Here is a 21,627-nt window from a genome sequence, read left to right as displayed (position 1 = left end):
CAGCACTAGCGTCACCTGGGAACTTGTTAGGAACACAAATTCTTGGGCTCTGGGGACAGGTCCCATCAATCTGTGTTTAATAAGCTTTCAGGTGATCCTAATCAAGTGTGAGACCATTACTCCAGTGCTGTGCATTTTTCAAAGCATGTGTGCACGCCTTAGTAATCAGCTCCCCATATCAGTTCTCTGAAGGGGGCAAGTGTGTCCATTTTAAAGAAGAGAGAACTGAGGCTTGGATGGGAAGTGCCTTGCCCAAGGCTAAACCAGTATCCTAGCATCAGAGCTAGAGCCTGGAATCCCCACCCCAGGACCGAGGCATAGCTAGTTTCCAAATGACCAGTTCAGAACACTCTTCTCTCCTATCCTCATGCTAGTTTTCAACCCATTATTTCCCTTTCTGTGGGACTTTTTTTGTCACCCAAATACATTACTCTACTTTTCTTTGATCAAAGACAAATCAGTGTGGGGAAAATATGATCTATAGTTAAGGAATTGCCTTGCCTCAGGTTGTGTGTAACTTTGAAAGTTCACAAAAGGCTTCATGGGAATGCAGAAATCTTATGGAAACTATCTGCAGATATTTTTAAAAAATTTTTAACGTTTATTCACTTTTGAGAAACAGAGAGAGACAGAGTGTGAGTGGGGGAGGGGAAGAGAATGAGGGAGACACAGAACCCAAACCAGGCTCCAGCACAGAGCCCGATGTGGGGCTCGAACTCACAAACTGCGAGATCATGACCTGAGCCAAAGTTGGACGCTTAACCAACTGAGCCATTCAGGAGCCCCAATCTGCAGATATTTTCAGTATGATCCCTTTATTCAGTTCCAATGGAAGAAAACTGGCATGGAACGCTTTTGAAATCTTTTAATCTGGTGCTTCAACATTTTGAATAAAATATATAAGATGGTTGCTTGTTTTTATGCTTACTGGACATGCCTGTACTAAACCTTCCATGCAAGTCAGATGATTGGTTTTATCAATACTTTCAGTGTTTAAAATTTCTGATATATTACCACCTGATTTGGCAGAATGAAATTCTTGATGCTGTGCCCTTTAACTTCAAGACTTGTTTTGTAGTTTATCTCATGAGTCCCGAGTTTATTGCCATAGGGTCCTGATGTGATAACTAAAGATACTACTACATTGAAAGTAAAGACACTGCCTTTCTCATTTCCACACTCTAAATATTCCTACAGAACCTGTAAATGGTCAGCATTTACATTTTCTCTGAGTACTGGAATGTTTAAAGTGGTATGTATTGATCTCAAAGAATTGTAGGGTTCCTAAAATGATTCCTGAATAATCAAATAAAGATAAAATTATGTACAGTGTGATTTTAAGATAAGATATATTTGGGGATTCTAAGTCTTTAAAAATTATTGACTCAATTATGAATATCTTGCAGCTCATAAAATCAGGTGTGAAAATTAAGTGTTAACTGCACATAAAATACTGTGATAGAAACTGTACAGTTTGTAAACACATAAGAAAAGACTATTACCTTTAGAGAGAGCTTACCACCTAAGGCTCATTTAAACATGGGATTTACACATGCGCGCGCGCGCACACACACACACACACACACACACACACACACACTCACCCCAAGAAATCAGTAAAGCATATTGTGGTAATTTATTTTCCAAAAATGGCTGCAACATTTCCAGTGCTGCTTGTTCCTCCAAAACTTTGCCATTCTCCATCATGAGATCTATGCTCCTTCTCTTGACCCTGGGCAGGACTTCATAACTGCCTCCATGAATGTAGTGTGGCAGATGTGACACAGTGTGGCAGACATGACTTCCAAATCTAGGTCTTATGGCTCTAGGACTTATATGGCTCCTGTCTGGTTCTTTCTTGGGGATTTCACTCTTGGCACCTAACCACACTCCAAGGAAATGAAGGCCGCATGGGGAGATTCATGTGGAGAGAAACTGAGGTCCTCAACTCTCAGCCCCAGTTGGGTTCCCATATGACAGCAGAGCCAGCTTCTCAACCATCAGATCCCACAGCCCTCAGATAACAGCCCCAGCGTGCCGAGCAGAGGTTGGCTTCCTCCACCTTGCACTGACCAAATTGCAGATTCATAAGCAAAATGAGTGGTTATTTTAAGCCATTACATTTTGAAGTGGTTTGTTACCTATGACAGTCAGAATGATTTAAATCAACCATAGAAGTTTGTCAAACTTCAGGTTATGCAGGCCCTGGTAGGCCATGGCAGGAGTTTGAGTTTATATGGGAAGCAGTTAGAGGGTATTAAGCAGGGGAATGGCACGGTCAATTAAGTGATTCCTCTGGCTGCTGATGGGGTTTTCAGAAACCCCACTCCTTCCTGAGACAGTCACAGTTCATGACCACCCATGAGGACTCACCAAGAAGCTCTGAAAAATAGTTTAAAATTTATAATAAATTAACTAGTAATTAAAGGGAAAAAGTAATTATTTGGTATTATCCATTTTAAGTTTGATATTTTCTAATATAATCCTGCATCAGTTTTTAGAAGACTACTGAATATGTCAAAACAAACGGAGAAAAAGAACCCCTGTATTCACAGATAACAGACAGGCATTTGTTTTCAGTAAAATACACATCATCAAAGAATGGCTGCAGTCCAAATTTTTCAGCCACCATTGAAAAAAAACAAAAACAAAAACAAAAAACCAAAAACAAAAAAAACCCCCAAACCTAAAAAACAAAGAAGGATGTGTCCTCTGAATCATAATGTGCTGAGTACTGGCGGGGGGGGGGGGGGGGGGTGGAGTGAATCATCATACAGTGAGTGTGAAATGTATAAGGATAATTAGTGGGTTGATGGAATATAGAGACAAAAAGATACAATAAGAGCCACTATTTTGGCATTACAAATGAATCTGAAAAGGGTGAAGATTTTCATTGTTTTGCGACTAGTATACCAAAATTGGCTCCTACATTCCACAGGCCCTGATAACATTCTGTTTCAGACCTTTCCTAGGGACATGGGCACTGTCTGTTGAATGTGTAAAATGGATGTGTTACAAAATAGATTTGTTCCTGCAAGGTAGCACAACAAAAATATAAATAAACCAAGAAATAAAATAGTATTTTTAAAGTTCTGGCTTAAGAGTGCAGAGGCAGGCCTAGCTTCCTCCTAACTTGCTGTGTGACCTGGAGCGCCTTCTCTCCCTTTTCCAAGCCTAAGGTCCCATCTGTAAAAGGGGGTTAAACTCATTGATTTCAGTTCAAACACCCTTGGAGACTCTTTTCCCTGTGTCCTTTCTAGGAGTAAATAAGGACATAAACAGCATCCACATATGACAGGAACTCTTGTATTTTGTAAAACAACTAAAATGAGGACCTAATTTGTAACATGAGTCATCGTTTCCCTAGGCTAGAGACTACCCACTCCTTCCAACTCATTCATTTGTTTAGTGTTTAGATTTTCATAATCAGTGTTGTGATTACTGCTAAGTAACAGAACTACCCTGAAATGTAATGACTTGAAATAACCATTTCAATTTGCTCATGGCTTTGTGTGTCAGGAATCTGGGAAGGACTCGGGTGTGTAGCAGCCAGTCTCTCTCAAGCTGGAACGGTTTAGGGCTGGCAACCCCACTTTCAAGATAGTTCCCCCACTCACATGCCTGGCACACTGATGGGGGCAGCTGGCAGGCTCTGCTGGGTCTCTCCATGTGGTCCTCCAGCGTGGTGGTCTCAAAATAGACTTCTAACAGGACATCTGTTAGAAGAGACAGGAAGGGGAGTTGTCAGTTTCTGAAGGCTGGGGCAGTGGCTCTTCTACCATATCCTATTGGTAAAGTTGCTACAGAGCCCATCTGCATTCAAGGGGAAGAAACATAGACACAACCCATTGGTGGGAAGAATGTAAAACAATCTGTGACATTCTAAATCTACCTCAAAGGAGACTGCAATATTGATAGTTTTTATTTATTATTATTGGGCATAGTGACTCAATTAATCTTTCCAATAACTCTATGAGACAGAGATCTATATTACCTGAATTTCACAGAAGAGGAAACAAAGACATTAAGGTTAAACCACAGGCTCAAGCCCACTCAGTTGTAGGAGCCAGGTTTTGAAACCAGGCAGTGTGTGCATGGTAAATCAATGAATTAACTAGGCTCTTTCTTATCACAACTTCATGTAATCATCAACATCAATATCAGAAGCATATTGCAAGCACTATGCAAGAGTGTGGACTTTCTATATTTCAAATAAACACCCTTTCTCAGGTGTGGATAGTCCCAGCTGCCTTTTTGGTATGGGTTTATGGATCCAGAAGATGGTGCCTGTGGGTGAGTGAGGGGTTGAGCAAAGGCACTTTCTGCAGGAATCTTTGGTACCCTTAATTGAAATCTATTGGCCATAGATGAATGGGTTTATTTCTAGACTCTTAATTCTATTCCACTGATCTCTAGATATGTCTATCATTAAGCTAAAGCAAGTACCACATTGTCCTGATAACTGTAGCTTTGTTGTAAGTTTTGAAATTAGGAAGTGTGAGTCTTCTTTGTTCTTACTAAAATTGTTTTGGTATTATGAGTCCTTTGCCATCCCGTATGAATTTTAGGGTCAGCTTGCCAGTATCTGCCAAAAAGACAATGGAATTTTCACAGGGATTGCATTCATGTGATAGATCAATTTAGGGAATGTTGCTATTCTAACATTAAGTCTTCCAATTCATGAATACAGGATGTCTTTCCGTTTATTTAGGTATTCTTTACTTTCTTTCAGTGAGGTTTTATATTTTTTGGGTACAACTCTTATACCTCTTTTGTTAAATTTATTTCCAAGTATTCTTTACTTTTGTGGATGCTATTATAAATGGAATTTTCATTTCATTTTTGGATTGTTCATTGCCAAGTGTATAAAAATGCAATTGATTTTTAAAAATGTTTTATTTTTCTGAGAGGGCACGAGCAGGGGAGGGGCAGAGGCGGGGGACAGAAAATCTGAAACAGGCTCTGTGCTGACAGGGCAAGAGCAGCAAGCCTGATGTGGGGCTGAACACATGAACCACAAGATCATGACCTGAGCCAAAGTCAGACACTCAACTGACTGAGACACCCAGGTGCCCCCAAACACAACTGATTTTTGTATCCAGCAATCTTGCCAAATTTATCAGCAGTAACACTTTTTTGGTGGACTCCTTAGGACTTTCTATATACAAGATCATGTAACCTACAAATAGTTTAACTTCCTTTTCCATGTGGGTATCTTTTTTTTCCTAATTGCTCTGGCCTGAACCTCTAGTCCAATGTTCAATACATGTCATGAGAGTGGACATCTTGGTCTTGTTCCTGATCTTAGATGGTAAGTTTTCAGTTGTTCATCATGAAGTATGATATTGGCTGTGGGTTTTTCATAGATGCTCTTTATCAGGTAAGTTTTCCCTATTCTTCTGTTGTTACCATTGAGAAGTTGAATTTTTGTCAAATGATTTTTTCCATCAATAGAGACAATCTAGTGCCTCCTCGCCTTTATTGTATTGATAATATATTATGTACTTCATTGACTTAGTTTTGTATGTTGAAACTACCTGGCATTCCTTGGATAAATCCCACTTGGTCAAGGTGTATAATAATTTCTTATGGATTGATGGATTCTATTTGATAGTATTTTGTGTGTGATTTTTACATCTGTATTCGTAAGAGATATCCCTGGTGTACAATGCTTTCTAGATAGTGATGGGTTCAGTTTGATAGGATTTTGTTAAGGATTTTTTACATCTATCATCAGAAAGGATATCGGTCCATGGTGTTCTTTTCTTGTGATACTTTGGTTTGATTTGGTATCAGGTTAAAATCAACCACATAGAGTGAGTTGGGAAGTGTTCCTTCCACTCCTTTAAGAAAAAAAAAGTTTTTGAAAGAAAGATTGGTAATTCTTTACATGTTTTGCAGAACTCACCACTGAAGTCTTCTGGTCCTAAGCTTCTCTTTTTGAAATATTTTATTACTAATTCGACGTCTTTACTTGCTATGGTCTACTAGATTTTCTGTTATCTTCCTGAAACCGTTTTGATAATTTGTCTTTCTAAAAATGTGTCCATTTTGTCTAGGTTAGCAAATGTGTTGGTATGTAATAATTTGTTATTTATTCTTTTATAATTCTTTTTATTTTTATGAAGTCAGTAGAATGCCCCCTCTTCATTCCTGACTTCAGTGAGTATTTTTTTCTTCTTGGTCATTCTAACCACAGATTTATCAACTGTGTTGATCTTTTCAAAGGAACAATTTTGTTTTGTTGGTTTTTCTCTAATGTGTTTTGAATCTCTACTTCGTTTATTTCGGCTATAATATATTTATTATTTCCTTTCTTCTGCTTGCTTTGGGTTTAGTCTGCACTTCTTTTTTCTAGTTTTTTTTAAGGTCAAAGATTAGGTTACAGAATTGAGACCTTTCTTTCTTTTTACTGTTTACAGCTATATTTCCCTCTAAGCACTGCTTTCACTGCATCTCATAAGTTTTGGAATGTGGTACTTTTGTTTTCATTTATCTCAGATATTTTCTAATTTATTTCTTGACCCATTGGTTATTTAGGAGTACAGTCACTACCAGCCCTTTTGGTTGCTGTTTACATGGTTGTCTATTTTATCATCTTCTTACTTTCAACTTGTGTCACTGAATGTAAAGCGTGTCTCTTCTAGGCCGCATATAATTGATGTCTTATATTCATTCTATTAATCTCTATCTTGTAATTATAGAGTTTAATCTACTTACATTTAATGTAATTACTGATAAGGTAAAATTTACATCTGCTGTTTGTTTTCTATCTGCCATATCTTTTTTATTTCTCTAGTCCTCCATTCCTGGCTTATTTTGTGTTAGATATTTTCTAGGGTACCATTTTAATTCTCATTGTCATTTCTTTTATATTTTATAGTTATTTTCTCAGTGTTTGTCCTGGGGATTACAATTAACACCTTAATCTGTATCAATCTAGTTCAGATTAATAAAATAAAATTTCAATGCTATGCAAAATCTTTCCTCCTATGTAGCTCTATTTCCTGTACCTTTGTGCTGTCATAAATTACATTTTTATGCACACATGGTCCTTATCAACGTAATTTGTAATTGCAGCTTTATGCAGCTTTCATTTTTTATTTATTTTTAAATATTTATTTCTGAGAAAGAGAAAGAGCACAAGCAGGGGAGGGGCGAAGAGAGAGAGGGAGACACAGAATCTGAAACAGGCTCCAGGCTCCGAGCTGTCAGCACAGAGCCCAACGTGGGGCTCGAACCCACAAACCATGAGATCATGACCTGAGCTAAAGTCAGATGCTTAACCGACTGAGCCACCCAGGCACCCCATGCAGCTGTCTTTTAAATCAGACAGGAGTAAAAAAGAGTTACAGAAATACATTTACATATTGTCCTTTAAATTTACTTTGCTGTTACCTTTACTGCTGCTCTTTATTTCTTCATGTGCATTTGAGTTATTGTCTAATGTTCTCTCGTCAGTCTGAAGGACTCCCTTTAGTATTTCTTGTAGGGCAGGTCTGCTAGTGACAAGTTCTCTCAGTTTTGGTTATTCCGAGAATGTCTTAATTTGTCCTTCATTTTTGAAGGGTAATTGTCCTGGATAAAGAATTCTTGATTGATATCATTTTTCTTTCAGCACCTTGAATAGGTCAAACCTACTACCTTCTGATCTCCACTGGACTCTGATGAGAAACTAGCTGTCAATTTTATTTAGGATTCCTTGTACATGGTGATAGTTGTTTCTTTCTGCTTTGAAGGTTCTTTTTTGTCTTTTGATAGTTTGCTTATAACGTGCGTACATTAGATCTCTTTGAATTTATTCTACTTGGTGTTGAACTTTTTTTTTTTTTTTAAAGATTTTATTTATTTAGAGTGTGTGTGTGAGCAGGGGAGGGGGAGGGGAAGAGGAAGAGGGAGACAGAGAATCTTAAGCAGGCTCCATGCCCAGTGTAGGGCCGACATGGGGTTCAACCTCACAACCATGAGATCATGACCTGAGCTGAAATCAACAGTTGGAAGCTTAAATGACTGATCCACCCAGTCACCCTGGTGTTGAGGGTTTTTTTGTTTGTTTTGTTTTTGGTTTTGAAGTTTATTTATTTTGAGAGAGAGAGTGTGAGTGGCGAAGGGGCAGAGAGAGGGGAGAGAGATGGAGAGAATCTCAAGCAGGCTCCATGCTCAACATGGAGCCCGATGCGGGGCTGGATCCCATGAACCATGGGATCATGACCTGAGCTGAAATCAAGAGTCAGATGTTTAACTGAGTCACCCAGGCAGCCCCTGGTGTTGAGCTTTTTGAATTTGTACATTAACATTTTTCAAACTTGGTCAGTTTTCAGTCATAGGTCTTCAAATATTCTTTCTGTCCCCCTTTCTCTTCTCCTTCCAGGCTTTCCCTTATGTGTATGCTGGTATGTCTGATTATGTCACACAGGTCTCTCTGTGAGTCTCTCCCACCTCCAACACACATTCCTTAGGCTGGCTACTCACAGTGGACATATTTTCAAGCTCACTGATTTTTTCTTCTGCCTACTGAAATCTAATATTGAGACCCTCTATTTCAGCTATTTATTGTACTTTCCAAATCAAAGATTTCCATTTGCTTTTTAAAATATAATTTCTAAATAATTTATTGATATCTTTATTTAGTGAGGCATTCAAAAATACTTTCATTTAATTTTTTAGACATGGCTTTCTTTAGCTCCTTGAACATAATTTAAGGTCTTTGTCTGGTAAGCCCTATGTCCTTGAAGAAGGACAGTTTCTACTGATTGTTTTTCCTGTGTATGGGCCATACATAGCTTTTGTACGTATCAAAACCTTTTGTTGAAAATTAGACATTTTAAATAATATAACACAGTTCTGGAAATCAGATTCATCTCCCTCCCCAGATTTGCTGTCATTGCTACTTGTTACAGAATTCTGAATGAATAGAATAACAAATTCTGTAAAGTCTGCATATTTTGCCATGTGTGGTCAATGAAATTTTTTACTCAGCTTAGCAGCTGGCTAATGATTAGACATTTCCTCAAACCCCCGTAACAACAACAACAATAACCACAACAACATAAAATTTCCCAGTTTTTGACAAGGGGCTGTGTGTGTATGTGTTAAGGTATGCCTTCCTAACAGCCTAGCAGTTGAAGACTAGCTTCCACTTGTTTGTACAGCCTCAAAATTAGCCACAGGTGAGAGCTTAGGGTGGCCTTAGGTCTTTCACAGGTGGCAACAGCCCCGTGTGTGCATATAACATTGTAGATTCCTAGAACTATGTAAGAGCTTTTCAAAGCTCCTGTGGATATCGATTCCCTCGGCTTTTCCTTTTCAACTCTTTGGTTAGTCTATTTGCTTGACTCAGCTCTTATCAATCACCTAAGGCAAGTGCAACATTAAGAGTCTTGCCTATACATGTATTTAACAAACACCCCTCCAATGAGAGTACTTTTTACACTGGGTCCACTCTGAGTTAGTTCAACTACAGACAGCCTTATAAATGAGGTATTCCAGGAAACCATCAGGCAGGCCAAACAATGGCATCTCTTTGGGAATGAGGCTTCGAAAGAGCTCTAGCTTTGTTTTGTTCTCTCTGGTGACTAATAGATTGCATTGGGAATGTGGACTGTTAACCATCTGCTACTGCAGAGCTGGAATGAGGAATGGCATTAGAGCAAGTTAAAATGTCACAACGGTCACTGTTCTTACAGGTCCTTCCTCTGCCATTTTCACTGACATCAGTTAGTAAAAGCTATTTGACCACTTACTGTCTAATCCTATTAGTTGCCTAACTGCAGGCAATTGACAGACTTCTTCCCATGCCTACACATTTATTGCTACCTAGAGGTGGACTGAGACAAATGCCTTCAACAGAATCTCCTATCCCTTGAATTCTCCTCATTCACATTTTCTCAGATTTTAGCATTTCTTACCATGAATATCAGAACCACAAGCTACTTTTCTCTCCTGTGTGCTGGGTCCTGTCATCTTTGTGGCAGACATAAGGGCTCAAAAGCAGGTTATACAAGAAGCAGGTCATGTAAAAAACTTACCTATCAACATAAAAAATGCACTTTGATTATTTCTACTAGGTCTGAGACAGTGTTACTCATAGCACCCGCTATTATTTTGGGTACCAGAAATGAACTTCCCATTTTGGTGGGGGGGGGGGGGGGGGTTGGCCAACTATTACATTAGCATACAGTTCAAGTTTGAGAGCTTAGTGCTAACCTGTCCAACCTTAAGCATTGTGCCATCTTCATTTTTAGTTGGAAGGTCAACCAAGTTACATGCCATGGACTGGGGAAGGTTGACCCAGCAGGCATCTAAGAAACACTTTCAATCAACCCAGATCAAATGATAATCGATCCCTAGGTTGACCTATGACATGCTTTTGGGTCAGTTAGCCTCAGCAGAATCCCGTGGTTTACTTTTGTGGATTAGCTCACCCTCTCAATCTATCCTTTCCTGCTTTTATTATTTTGTTACTTCAACATTCTTCCACTTTCTCAGCAAAATCTGTGTCTCACATCAGAATTTTTGTGTAATCCCCTGGTGCACAAATGGCAAAGCATTCTTTATCCTCAAGGACCTCTCCCTCCTATCCAGTTATTCTCACAAATCCTTCTTTACAGAGTAATCACGTTGTCATCTTTCTTGTCTGTCTCCCCAACTAAAACATGAGCTTCTTGATGGCAGTGACCTCACCAGGTTTATTATTGTATCCCTGGTACTGCTCCAGTATTTAAACAGTATTTGTCACAGTATATGTACTTAAGAAGTGTTTGCTAAAGGGCTAAATAGGCCTTAAAAGTAAAAATGTGGGGCGCCTCGGTGGCTCAGTCGGTTCAATGTCTGACTTTGGCTCAGGTCATGATCTCACGGTTCGTGAGTTTGAGCCCCACGTCGGGCTCTGTCCTGACAAGCTCAGAGCCTGGTGCCTGCTTCAGATTCTGTCTCCCTCTCTCTCTGCCCCTCCCCCATTCACACTCTGTCTCTCTCAAAAATAAAATATTAAAATGCAGTTTTTCTTAAAGTTTAGAGAAGGGTAAAGAAAAGAAAATATTTTAAGATTAAACTACTGGCTTTTCTAATTAAGGAAATAGCACTTGAGCCTGTATTTCAGTCCTAATTTAAGAGAGAAGACCACTAAAAATCTTAAGTGCAAGAGAGTAAAATAACCATAAAGAAATGAGAACACAAAAAAGAAAAATGAAGTGGAGAAATGGAGACTTACACAAGTGCTGGAGAGGGTGAGATGGAGAAATGATCTAGATAGAGTGGAGCACTTTATACACTAGCTTTTTTTTTTTTTTTTGCCTTAAAAGTAAGTCACTTAGCCAAGCTTTACTTTCTATCTTCCATTAGACTGGGCTCTGGTTTGAAAGGGATGGTCACAGTTAAGATCCAAAAGGGGACTGGTACTACATTCTTCTGGAGTTTTAGGTAGGCAAAGATTTGACTTCTCCACCTCTGGAAAAGGGCAAATCCAACACCTAACCGATCAGTTCTGCACTGTCAAAAACTTTACAATTCAAAATAAAGTTTTGCTACCCAGTTTTATATCTGAACCACCTACACCACCAGAAGGGGGACCACAAGAAAGGAAGGAGCCAGAAAACAAAAGACTACCAAGAATGCCCATGGACAAATTGCAAACAATGACAGACTGGTTGACTCATCATTTCAGGGCTAAGTGAATTGTGGGAACTGAACTCAAACTATCCCTCCCCAGTGGGCAGAGCCAAATGGCCCCATCCCACTGAGGCTGGGGTTGGCCATGTGACTTGCTCTGGCCAGTGGAGTATTAGCACATGTGACACATGCAGAAGCATAAACTGTGTTTGTGTGATTAGGCTTGCCTTCTTGTGCTTTTGTCATCATCACTGAGAACTTCTGGACAACTTCTGCAGTCTAGTCCAAGTCCGAAGAACACAGATGGAGCAGACCCGAGCTCAACTCATGGCAAGTAGTCAAGCTCAGCCAGATCTCCAGCTTGAAGCAGTCACCCAGCCAAGCCTGTCAGCCAACCTGCAAAAGCATGAGTGAGAACGATTATTTTAAGTTGAGCAGATTTGGGGCAGCAATAGCAACTGAAACCTAAGTACGTATCATTCTCTTAGACTCATCGCCAAGGGCAAATCTTGTTCCCTTTTCCTTCACTGCAACATGCCCAGAACCTAGCAGTTTCTGTACAGAGCAGATGTTCAAAAAACATCTGTTGTGGTCACATTTATGTTTCTTCTAAAACTGGGGACGGAGGAGAATAACACTGAAAGGAACTTACATAATTGAGTTGTCAGGAATGTGGTCCAACTTGAAAATCACCAATTTCAGCAAAGACCAGAAAGCATGTTAGAGATCATTAGTTGGATAAGAGCACAGACAATGGAAATGACTGCTGGGATTTAAATTTAGGCTTCAGGAATTACTGGCCAGGCAACTCTGGGGAAAAGTCACTTCACCTCTCTGCCTCATTCCTCACCTGTTAAATGGTACTATTAATAGTACCTACCTCATAGGATAGTTCGTGGATTAAGAGATGTACTTCAGTTTCTTACAACCTCGCCTCGTACATGACAAACACTGTACAGGCATTTTGACTTATCATTACCAGCATAAGATGACTTTGAGGAAGGTTATTAAAGTCCTTTTTGCCTGCTCCTCCAGTCACCTATTTATATCTATTTGTTCTCACTTTTGTAGCTCACCTCCATGCATGTGTGTAATTAGCTCTTTTGTAGGTCTGCACGGTCTTTTTGTGCTCTGGAGTGCTAAGTGCTAACACCTATTCCATCCTCTCCCTTTCACCAGCCATTTTACAAACTACTGATTTTGCTCTTCTCACCTAGGCTAATACTTGCCCCTCTCCACCTGCCCAAAATATAGCTGTTCCTCCATGTCCAGTCTCAAGGTCATCTCTCCCAGAAAGCCTGTTTTGATCTTCCTTTTGTTCTCTGACCTCCCCTAGCAGTTCATCTCAATTATACTTTTGTCCTTTCTATTTTCAGGTATATGTCTTTCCATGATGAGATGAGAACTCCTAGAGGATACCACCATGCCTTCTAGGTTCACTTTCTGCCCATCCCCACCCTCAAGTATATGGCAGGCAAGCAATAAATATTTGTTGAGTGAATATTTGAAAAACCCCATTAGGCTCATCTAAATTCTAAAACAGCTTTTGTGAGAAGTCAAGTTTTTAAAGAAGGGTAAAAACTAGTCAGAATACTAATTAGCCATTAAAAGATAAAGAAGTTTGAAAAAAAAAAGTTTGCACGTAAAAATGAAAGACACTTGATTTATTGCATTAAAAAACTTTATTTCATTTAAAAGGTCCAATATAAGCCAAATTAAACCCCAAATTGACAGCTACACTTAGAGATCTCCTGAACTAAATGGCACTGTTTGAGATGAGTGTCTTGTTAAAGGAAGTCATTTGCTATTACCACCATTTCCCCCAAAGTAGTTCTAGAGCAGAAGCTGGTTTTACTATAATACACATCAGATATTTCAGATGTCATCTTCCATGCAGAAGTTAAAAAAGCAAACAGGCTCTTCTATTCTGTATGAGGATAAAAACCACTTCAGAGCAGGGCCTGAATGCTTTTAACATACAAGGTGTAACTGTAAAGGAACTTACTGTGGCCCTGTGTTCATTCACTGAAGCTGTCCATGTATGTACTTCAACCATACTAGTGCTGCTCAAATCCTATTTGGACCAGTAGCTTGGGATTTCCCCTCATTAGGTTCAGACCAAAGAAATGGCTGATCAGTTGGGGACAGACTATCACAAAATGCGATCACAAAGCAAGGAAACAGATTTCCTAGTGGGCAAGCAATTGAAATAACCACCTCACAAACAATTTCAGCAGTGGCATCATTTACATAAAGTGATGCAAGATCTAAGTTTTGGTGTGTGTGAGGAGAAATTAAAAACAGCTTGTTACTTTATAGCTACACCTTGGATTTCATTAGATGGGTAAATCTAACTGTATTTAATGAGTCCTTCTGGAAATCACTTCAGCAGGTAAGTCAAACAGCCTGTAAAAGAGAAGACATGGCAGAGGGCGTAAGATTCATCCTTCCAACGTTCTCAGCGTTCTCTTGGAGGACAGACCCGGGCACAAGGACAGAAGTTACCGGGAGGGAGGCTTCAACTCCATCTAAGGAAGACCTTTCTAACAGTTAGAGCTGCTCAACAACTGAATGGACTGCTTGGTGAGGTAGAGTCACTGGAAGTGTTCAAGGTGGAAAGATCACCCTTGTAGAAGGGACTCCTGCATTTTGTTAAGAGGTTAGACTGGATGAACCTCAGGTCTCTTTCAATTCTGAGATTCTAGAAAATTCCCTCAGGGAATTCAGAAGAGAATTCCTAAAAGGAAAGAGAAAGCACACATATGTATACTTTTAGAATCCTCTTGAGTTTTTTTTCATTTTTTTCAAAAGGTACAATAGAAAATGTAGTCCACTGTCTTTAAAATGCATATTCACCTTCCTACCACTAACAATTAGGAAGGGTCCATTATGACTTCTTTATATTATAAAGAAAAGATGGAGGATTACATTTATAATTTCTGTAAATATTTTAGAAAAAAAATGCTTAAAATCTAGTAGTCAATGCCCTAGAAACTTTATAGATTTTTAGGTAATATGCACAGATACAAATACATTATTCATTAAATACAACTCACATCTGTGTTTTATTATACTCTAAAATATACAGGTATCTTGATGTACTGAAAGAGTGCAAGTAAATACAGTATTCAAGCAGTCACTATTTCTATGTACATGCTCATTAATTCTTCAAAAACCCCACAAAATTATCAAATAGATCAAAATACTGTTCTGTGTTTTCACACTTTATATTCAGAAAAACCAGCTGATAATTTACAATGTCATAAAGTTTCCAGTTGCACAATACAAAAAGGATAAAATGAAATTGGGTATCATTCTGTGAAAATTTATGGAACTTCACCCAGATCTGTAACATCCCCTACATACGTGAAATCATTCTTACTGGGAAAGTGACAGTTACAGTAAAAGCAGAACCATATAAATGGTTATTTAAAAACCTAAACATCAGCCTTTCTGTTATTTGAAAGGCAGTCTTCCATTTCGGCAGGCAACTGCTTCCTTCCCCAAGTAGTAGCATGTTTAAATCTGAATAGGACCCAATACAGAAATGCCTTCCAAGAGACCCGATGATGTTAACGTATCAATAACAAGGGATTTTCTTTTGATTATTCACCAAACAGTGAAAACAAAAATCCCCCAATCCATTGTGGAGGCACAAAAGTAACGTAAGAGACAAAGCTGTACCATCCAAAGTAGTGAGGTTGAAAACTCCATTTCCCAGGACCATATAGCTGCAATAGGGTGAAAATAATCTACTTTTTTGATTTCACGAAATTTTCTTCTTCTAAGAAATTCTTTACATTTTGAAACAAAAATAGTTCAATTTTAAACCTAAACCATTCAAAAGTGGGCAACAACAGCCCGACTCCAATCTATCTCATGTCAACATCACCAGTATTTTCACCCTGACTGCACTCAGTCAGCTGGTTTTTAATTCTAATATTATAAAAGTTGGAATTTTTAAATTTTTATGTAAAAGAAAAAATGTAAAAATACATCTGCTTTCTCTCATGGTTTAATACAGTATTCGAAGGCTTTCAGATGTTTTCTTAAAAAAAAAATCAACGTTTAAAACCAAATCTCAGCTTCATTTTCAGAAATATTAAAGTTTGGTTTAGATAATGTCTCATTTCACCTATTCCAGTTTCCACAAAATGGCATTCTATTAAAAAACTTTTAAGTTACTTGGTCCTTTGGCAATTTGCTGTGCACATAATGCCTACTATACCAAACTTTTATTGCCCTTAAATTTAGTTGTAGTTTTATTGGTAAATTTTTAATCTAGTGTCCTTATCTCTTCTTTTAGAATAGTGTTGCTTGTGTAAGCAGATTAGGGTGCACAGTGTCCCAAATTATTCCTGGCACTGCAAAACCAAATTAAACAACTCCACAAAGTAACTTGACATCAAAGTGTTTTTCTCTGGTCAAGTCTATTTCAAGATTCTAGAAGTTCCTTTTGCAAAACTTGCCTTTAAAACTCTTCTTCCTAATGTATCACATTTCTCATACTTGCTCACTCTGTGATCTCTCCTTTTAGGTTGAATTTGTACGTGAATAAGAAAGTGCCTTTTTCCTGAAAAAGCACAATCTGAAGCGTTAGCGTCAGAACTCCTCACTTAGACCTCTGGCTCAGCCTCTTAGTAGGTCTCGGAATCAGAGTCATTGAGCTCGTCCACATCGGTGTATAAGTACTCCTGTTCCCCGCCAATGTTGTTGAAACTGCAATAGGAGCTAGGTTCATTCCTCATGATGGGCAAGGCTTCAAAGCTGACTGTTTTTGAGGTGTTGGTATAACGGTTAATGGCATTGAATGTCAGGGATGATAAAGGGCTACTTGATGAGACAGGCATCATGGTGGCCAAAATGAGAGCCAGGCAATCAGCCACATCCTTATTGGGAGCACAGGCCAAAGCTGGGGTATAGCCTAGAATTAAAGATAAAATTTAAATAATTAGACATCCTGAGACCCACTGCATGGATATAAGGAAATAAGTTCAAATGGCCTTCAATTTCAGACATGTTTTAAATTACCTGGTTTATAATGAACTGTTTAATTAAAACGATTTAGAAAATTTCCACTCAGTAGAAAAGAGAAAAGTCATAGAAATCTAGTATGAGAGGAGACCTTAGTTATGTTACAGAAGAGGAAAGAAACTGAGGCCCGGAGATGGTGATTGCTTCAAGATCCCAAAACTTAAACCATATCCACCTGAGTTCACAGAAGATACTGAGCTAGAATTTAAAAACAAAAACAAAAACAAAAACACCTAAGACCGATAAAGCTTCCTTCAGAATGCCGGAAGAATCTTAATCATTAATTTATAGTTACTTAAGAGTTTACATGCTGAGAAACCTAAAAGTGTACACATTCATGAATGAGGCACTGAGCAGGCGCCCAAAGATGGGTATTGAATGAAAGACAGTTGGCTATCGATCAACTTTTTGGTAAACTTTATTATTATTATCTTTAATGTATTTATTTTGAGAGAAAGAGAGAGAAAATCCAAGCAGACCCTATGCTGTCAGTGTGGAGACCTACCTAGGGCTTGAACCCATGAACTGAGATCATGACCTAAGTCAAAACCGAGAGTTGGATGCTTAGCTGACTGAGCTAACCAGGCGCCCCAAAACAGGTAAACTTTAAAAACTCCTAAGCCAAAACAAATGTTTTGCTTTCAACTGTTTCTTTCGTTAGAAGACTGACTAAGCTTAGCCTTCAGGCACTGCAAAGTATCAACAAACTGAGTAAGTAAACATTTGGTACCCCGGCTGGTACAAGACCCTGAGGATGAAGTGAAAGAGAAGATGGGGAGAGCACACAATACGGTGCTCAGTTTAGATCACCCCATATGAAACTTTAGCAGCAAATGTCTTAAAGTTTTAATATACAGCTTCATTTTTGTTGCACATTTGGACACAGTTTTCCCTATTACTATATACACTCATGTTTTAGCTTTCACACTCATATATGTACAAGCCGACCCTTGAACAATGTGGTGGGAAGCTAGGGGCATTGACCCCTGCATAGTTCAAAATCTGTAACTTTTTAAAAAAATTTTGAGAGCGAGCAAGAACACGAGGGAGGGGAAGAGAGAGGGAGAGAGAGAATTCCAAGCAGGCTCTGCGCTGTCAATGCAGAGCCTGACGCGGGGCTGGGAACTCATGAACTGTGAGATCATGACCTGAGCCAAAATCAAGAGTCGGACACTTAACCAACTGAGCCACCCATGTACCCCGAAAATTTGTGTGTAACTTTTGACATCCCAAAACGTAACTCTGAATAGTCTACTGTTGACTGGAAGCCTTACCAATAACACGTAACAGTTAATCAACACATATTTTGTATGTTATATTGTACTCTAAACTGTATTCTTATAAGAAAGTAAGCTAGAGAAAAAAGTCCTAAGAAAATACATTTATAGTACTGTAAAAAATCCATGTTATTAAATGACATGTGGTTCAAACCTATGTTGTTCAAGGGCCAGCTGTATATATTTTGTAAACTCGTATTTGTTTTTTATTTTTTTTCTTTAAAAAAAATTTTTTTTTAACATTTATTCACTTTTGAGAGAGAGAGAGAGGGACAGAGCACAAGTGGGGGAGGGGCAGAAAGAGAGGGAGACGCAGGATGAGAAGCAGGCTCCAGGCTCTGAGCTGTCAGCACAGAGCCCAATACGGGGCTTGAACTCATGAGCTGTGAGATCATGACCTGAGCCGAAGTCGGACGCCTAACCGACTGAGCCACCCAGGCGCCCCTTGTATTTGCTTTTTAAATAGCTAAATGATTTATAAAAAAAAACATTCATGTAACCACCATCCAGACTAAGAAAGAATATTCTCAGCATACGAGGAGACCCCATGTTCCTTACTAATCACTACCCTTTTTCTTTTTCACAGAGGTAACCACTATCCTGATTTGGTAATAAACACCTGATGTGGTAATAAACATGGCTATGCTTTCCTTTCTAGTTGTATTCATAAACACTATAGTTTAAACTTTTTTTGAACTTAATATAAATGGAATCACACAGTATATATTAGTTCATACCTTGATTCTTTTGCTTAACATTATGTCTGTGAGATTTATCCATGGCATTGTATATAGTATATACCATCTTCACTGTTATACATTCCACTATTGTGATTATACCATGGTTTAGTTATCCATTCTAACTACCGGCATTTGGTGGTTTCCAGATCTCCTATATATTTTTATCCATGCTGTATTAGCCTTCAGGAAAAAAAAGTTGTTTTTTCCCCTTCATAATTCTTCCCTTTGTCAAGGGCTGAAGGGAACAGCTGGTGCCCCTACAAGCTTGGCAGGAGTGACTGAAGCGTGTGCATTTTCAAATTAAAAAAAAAAAAAAAAAAATTTTTTTTAAATACTTATTTATTTTTGAGAGAGACAGAGTGTGAGCGGGGGAGGGGCAGAGAGAGAGAAGGACACAGTATCCAAAGCAGGCTCCAGGCTCTGAGCTGTCAGCACAGAGCCTGATGCGGGGCTTGAACTACAAACTATGAGATTACGACCTGAGTCAAAGTTGGAAGCTTAACTGACTAAGCCACCCAGGCACCCCACATGTGCATTTTTAAATTAAACCCTGTTTACTCAAAATGTGTAGAATGCCCATACTTCTTTCAAGGGCTCTGCTGAAAGTCTGAAGATACCTATTGTATTGTAGTCAGAGCGACCCATTAGATAGGCCATGATCCCTTGGATGAGTAGGGATTGGGGGAGAAGAGCATCTCAGGAGTGTTTTATAGCTGGAATATGATGAAAACCAGGCTCCTCTCATCTGCATGGAGTTGATATGGTCAGCTAAAGAGAAAAGTAAGAGAAGTAAACTGCCTGAGGACGAGGGTCTAATTTATCCCATGCAAGTATAAAACATTGCGCTTCCTCCAGAAAATCCATGGAAACATATTGCTATGACATATCAACTTTGGACCATGATTACTATTTCACATTGCAAAGTGTGTTAGAAGATGCCCAGGTGGTCACAGGTGACCTTCATTATTATGTTATATTATCCCCTGTATTTCTTTATAAGGAAAAAATATATATAAAATCTTCAAAATGATCAACAAAGATTTGAATGTTAGCTATTGATTCAGAGTCTCACAATGTGGCCAAACATATACGGTTAGCATTTTAGGCTCCTCATTTTAAACTATATATAGTAGCTATATTTCCAGAAATGTAATTTACTGATAATGAAAATTTATTTTAAAGCTATGTAAGTCTGGGGTGCCTGGGTGGCTCAGTCGGTTGAGCATCCGACTTCAGCTCAGGTCATGATCTCATGCCTTGTGGGTTCGTGCCCTGCATTGGGCTCTGTACTGACAGCTCAGAGCCTGGAGCCTGCTTCGGATTCTGTGTCCCTGTCTTGCTCTGCTCCTCTCCTGTTTGTGCTCTGTCTCTCTCTGTCTCTGTCTCTCTCAAGAATAAATTAACATAAAGAAAAAAAAAAGCTATGTAGGTCTGAATTTATAGGTGAGAGCATTCACTTCTTTGGATTTCACGACTACATACACTTATGATTCCCACATCTCTATGTCCAATCTAGATCTTTCTTTTGGGCTCCAGATCCCTATGTCCCATTATCCACTTGGGAGTCTAGCTCTAGCTCTTCCTCCTACTTTCTAATCTTAAACAACAGCACTTCCATCCACACAGCACTCGAAGGTAGGTGGTGTGAGACCTCTTCCCTCACACAGTCCCTGTGAGTCCCATCATAAGATCTCTAGAAACAGTTACATTTTTCATCTCCAGTGCTTCTACCATAATTCTGGTCACTACCTTATCTCAACTATAAATGTTAATTTGTTTTCCCATTCTAATCTAGCAGACTAACTGCTAATTTCCTAGTGCACAGATCCTTTTTGCCACTTGATCTAAGAGACTCTGGTGTAACTCCAATAGTTAGTGTCTTCTGTTAGATTTTTAAACATGTCACTCTCTCCCTACTTTTTTTACTTGTCCTTTGGATTTTGGCTTATAAGTTGCTTTTTGGGGATGCCTTTCCTGATCCTGCAAGAGTCTAAAGATTCTCTTATGTGTTTGCATTGCATTTTAAGTTTATTCCAAACGAACCACTTCCAGGGCACTCTAACAGCCTGTTTATACTCCATTCAAGGAAGTAGACGGTCTTATTCTACATTGTTATCTTCAGAATTGAGTACAGTGCCTGGCACAATCACTCACCCAACAAATAATCACTATATCCAGGCACTCACCTCAGCACTCAGAATATAACAACGAATGCAAATGATATAGATTCCCTGTCCCCATGGAGCTTATCTTATGTTCATTCTAGTGGGGAGACACACAGTCAACATAATAAAAAAGTCATATACAATATATTAGAAGATAAGCTCTATGGAAAAAAGGAAGAGGAAAGAATAGAGCATGTTAACAAGGACTAAGCATGCTATGGTAGCTGTCTATAGCAGGTTGCAGTACAGATGGGGTTCAGGATAGGCTTCAATGAGAAGATAAAACTTGAGTAAAGATTTGAAACAGGTGAGGGACTTAGTCAAAGACTGAGTGGGGACAGAGTGTTCCAGGCAGAGAAAATAGCCAGAACAAAGATCACAATGCATGTACATTCCTGGTGTGCAGAGGGGCTGGCATGGCAGAATGGAGTGAGAGAAGGAAGAGCAGGAGATGAGGTCAGAGAGATAATATGGCCACGGACTAATCATACTGTAGGGCCTTGTAGATCATTATAACTGAAGACTCTCACATATTTTAAAAGGATCCAGGCCAGGGTGGTAAGAATAGAAGAGAAAAAAGTGGGCCTTTTTTGGAGGTAGATCAATAGTATATGAAGGACACTACACTAGGTGAGAGAGAGAGAGAAGTCAAGGATGACTCCAGGTTTTTGTCCTGAGCATCTATAAGGATGAGAATTGTCATCGACTAAGATCAGGTGGCTGTGGGGAGAAGGGGCTTGGCAGGGAAAAGGAGAATCAGTTAACTTCTGAGCAGGTTAGGCTTGAGCTGTTTATTAGACA

The 21,627-nt window shown here is 39.0% G+C and overlaps 1 protein-coding gene across 11 annotated transcripts in view; it reads right to left on the bottom strand.

The window, feature by feature from the left end:
* Nucleotides 1–13,273: 13,273 nt before the first annotated feature.
* ANKRD28 (ankyrin repeat domain 28) overlaps nt 13,274–21,627 on the bottom strand; it is a 200,628-nt gene continuing 192,274 nt past the window's right edge. For 10 of the 11 annotated variants that reach the window (XM_086674248.1, XM_086674254.1, XM_086674249.1 and 7 more), the window contains one exon: nt 13,274–16,534. In XM_086674248.1, coding sequence (XP_086530374.1) covers nt 16,248–16,534 — 287 coding nt within the window. In that variant the 3' untranslated portion in view covers nt 13,274–16,247. The remainder of the gene's footprint in view (nt 16,535–21,627) is intronic. The other variant, XR_015239964.1, reaches the window with a different exon arrangement.

The sequence above is a fragment of the Puma concolor genome, chromosome C2 (assembly GCF_028749965.1).
Source record: "Puma concolor isolate L17-30 chromosome C2, mPumCon1.1.hap2, whole genome shotgun sequence".
NCBI lineage: Eukaryota > Metazoa > Chordata > Mammalia > Carnivora > Felidae > Puma > Puma concolor.
Note: the sequence above shows the minus strand (reverse complement) of the source record. Positions and strands in the feature narration are given on the sequence as shown.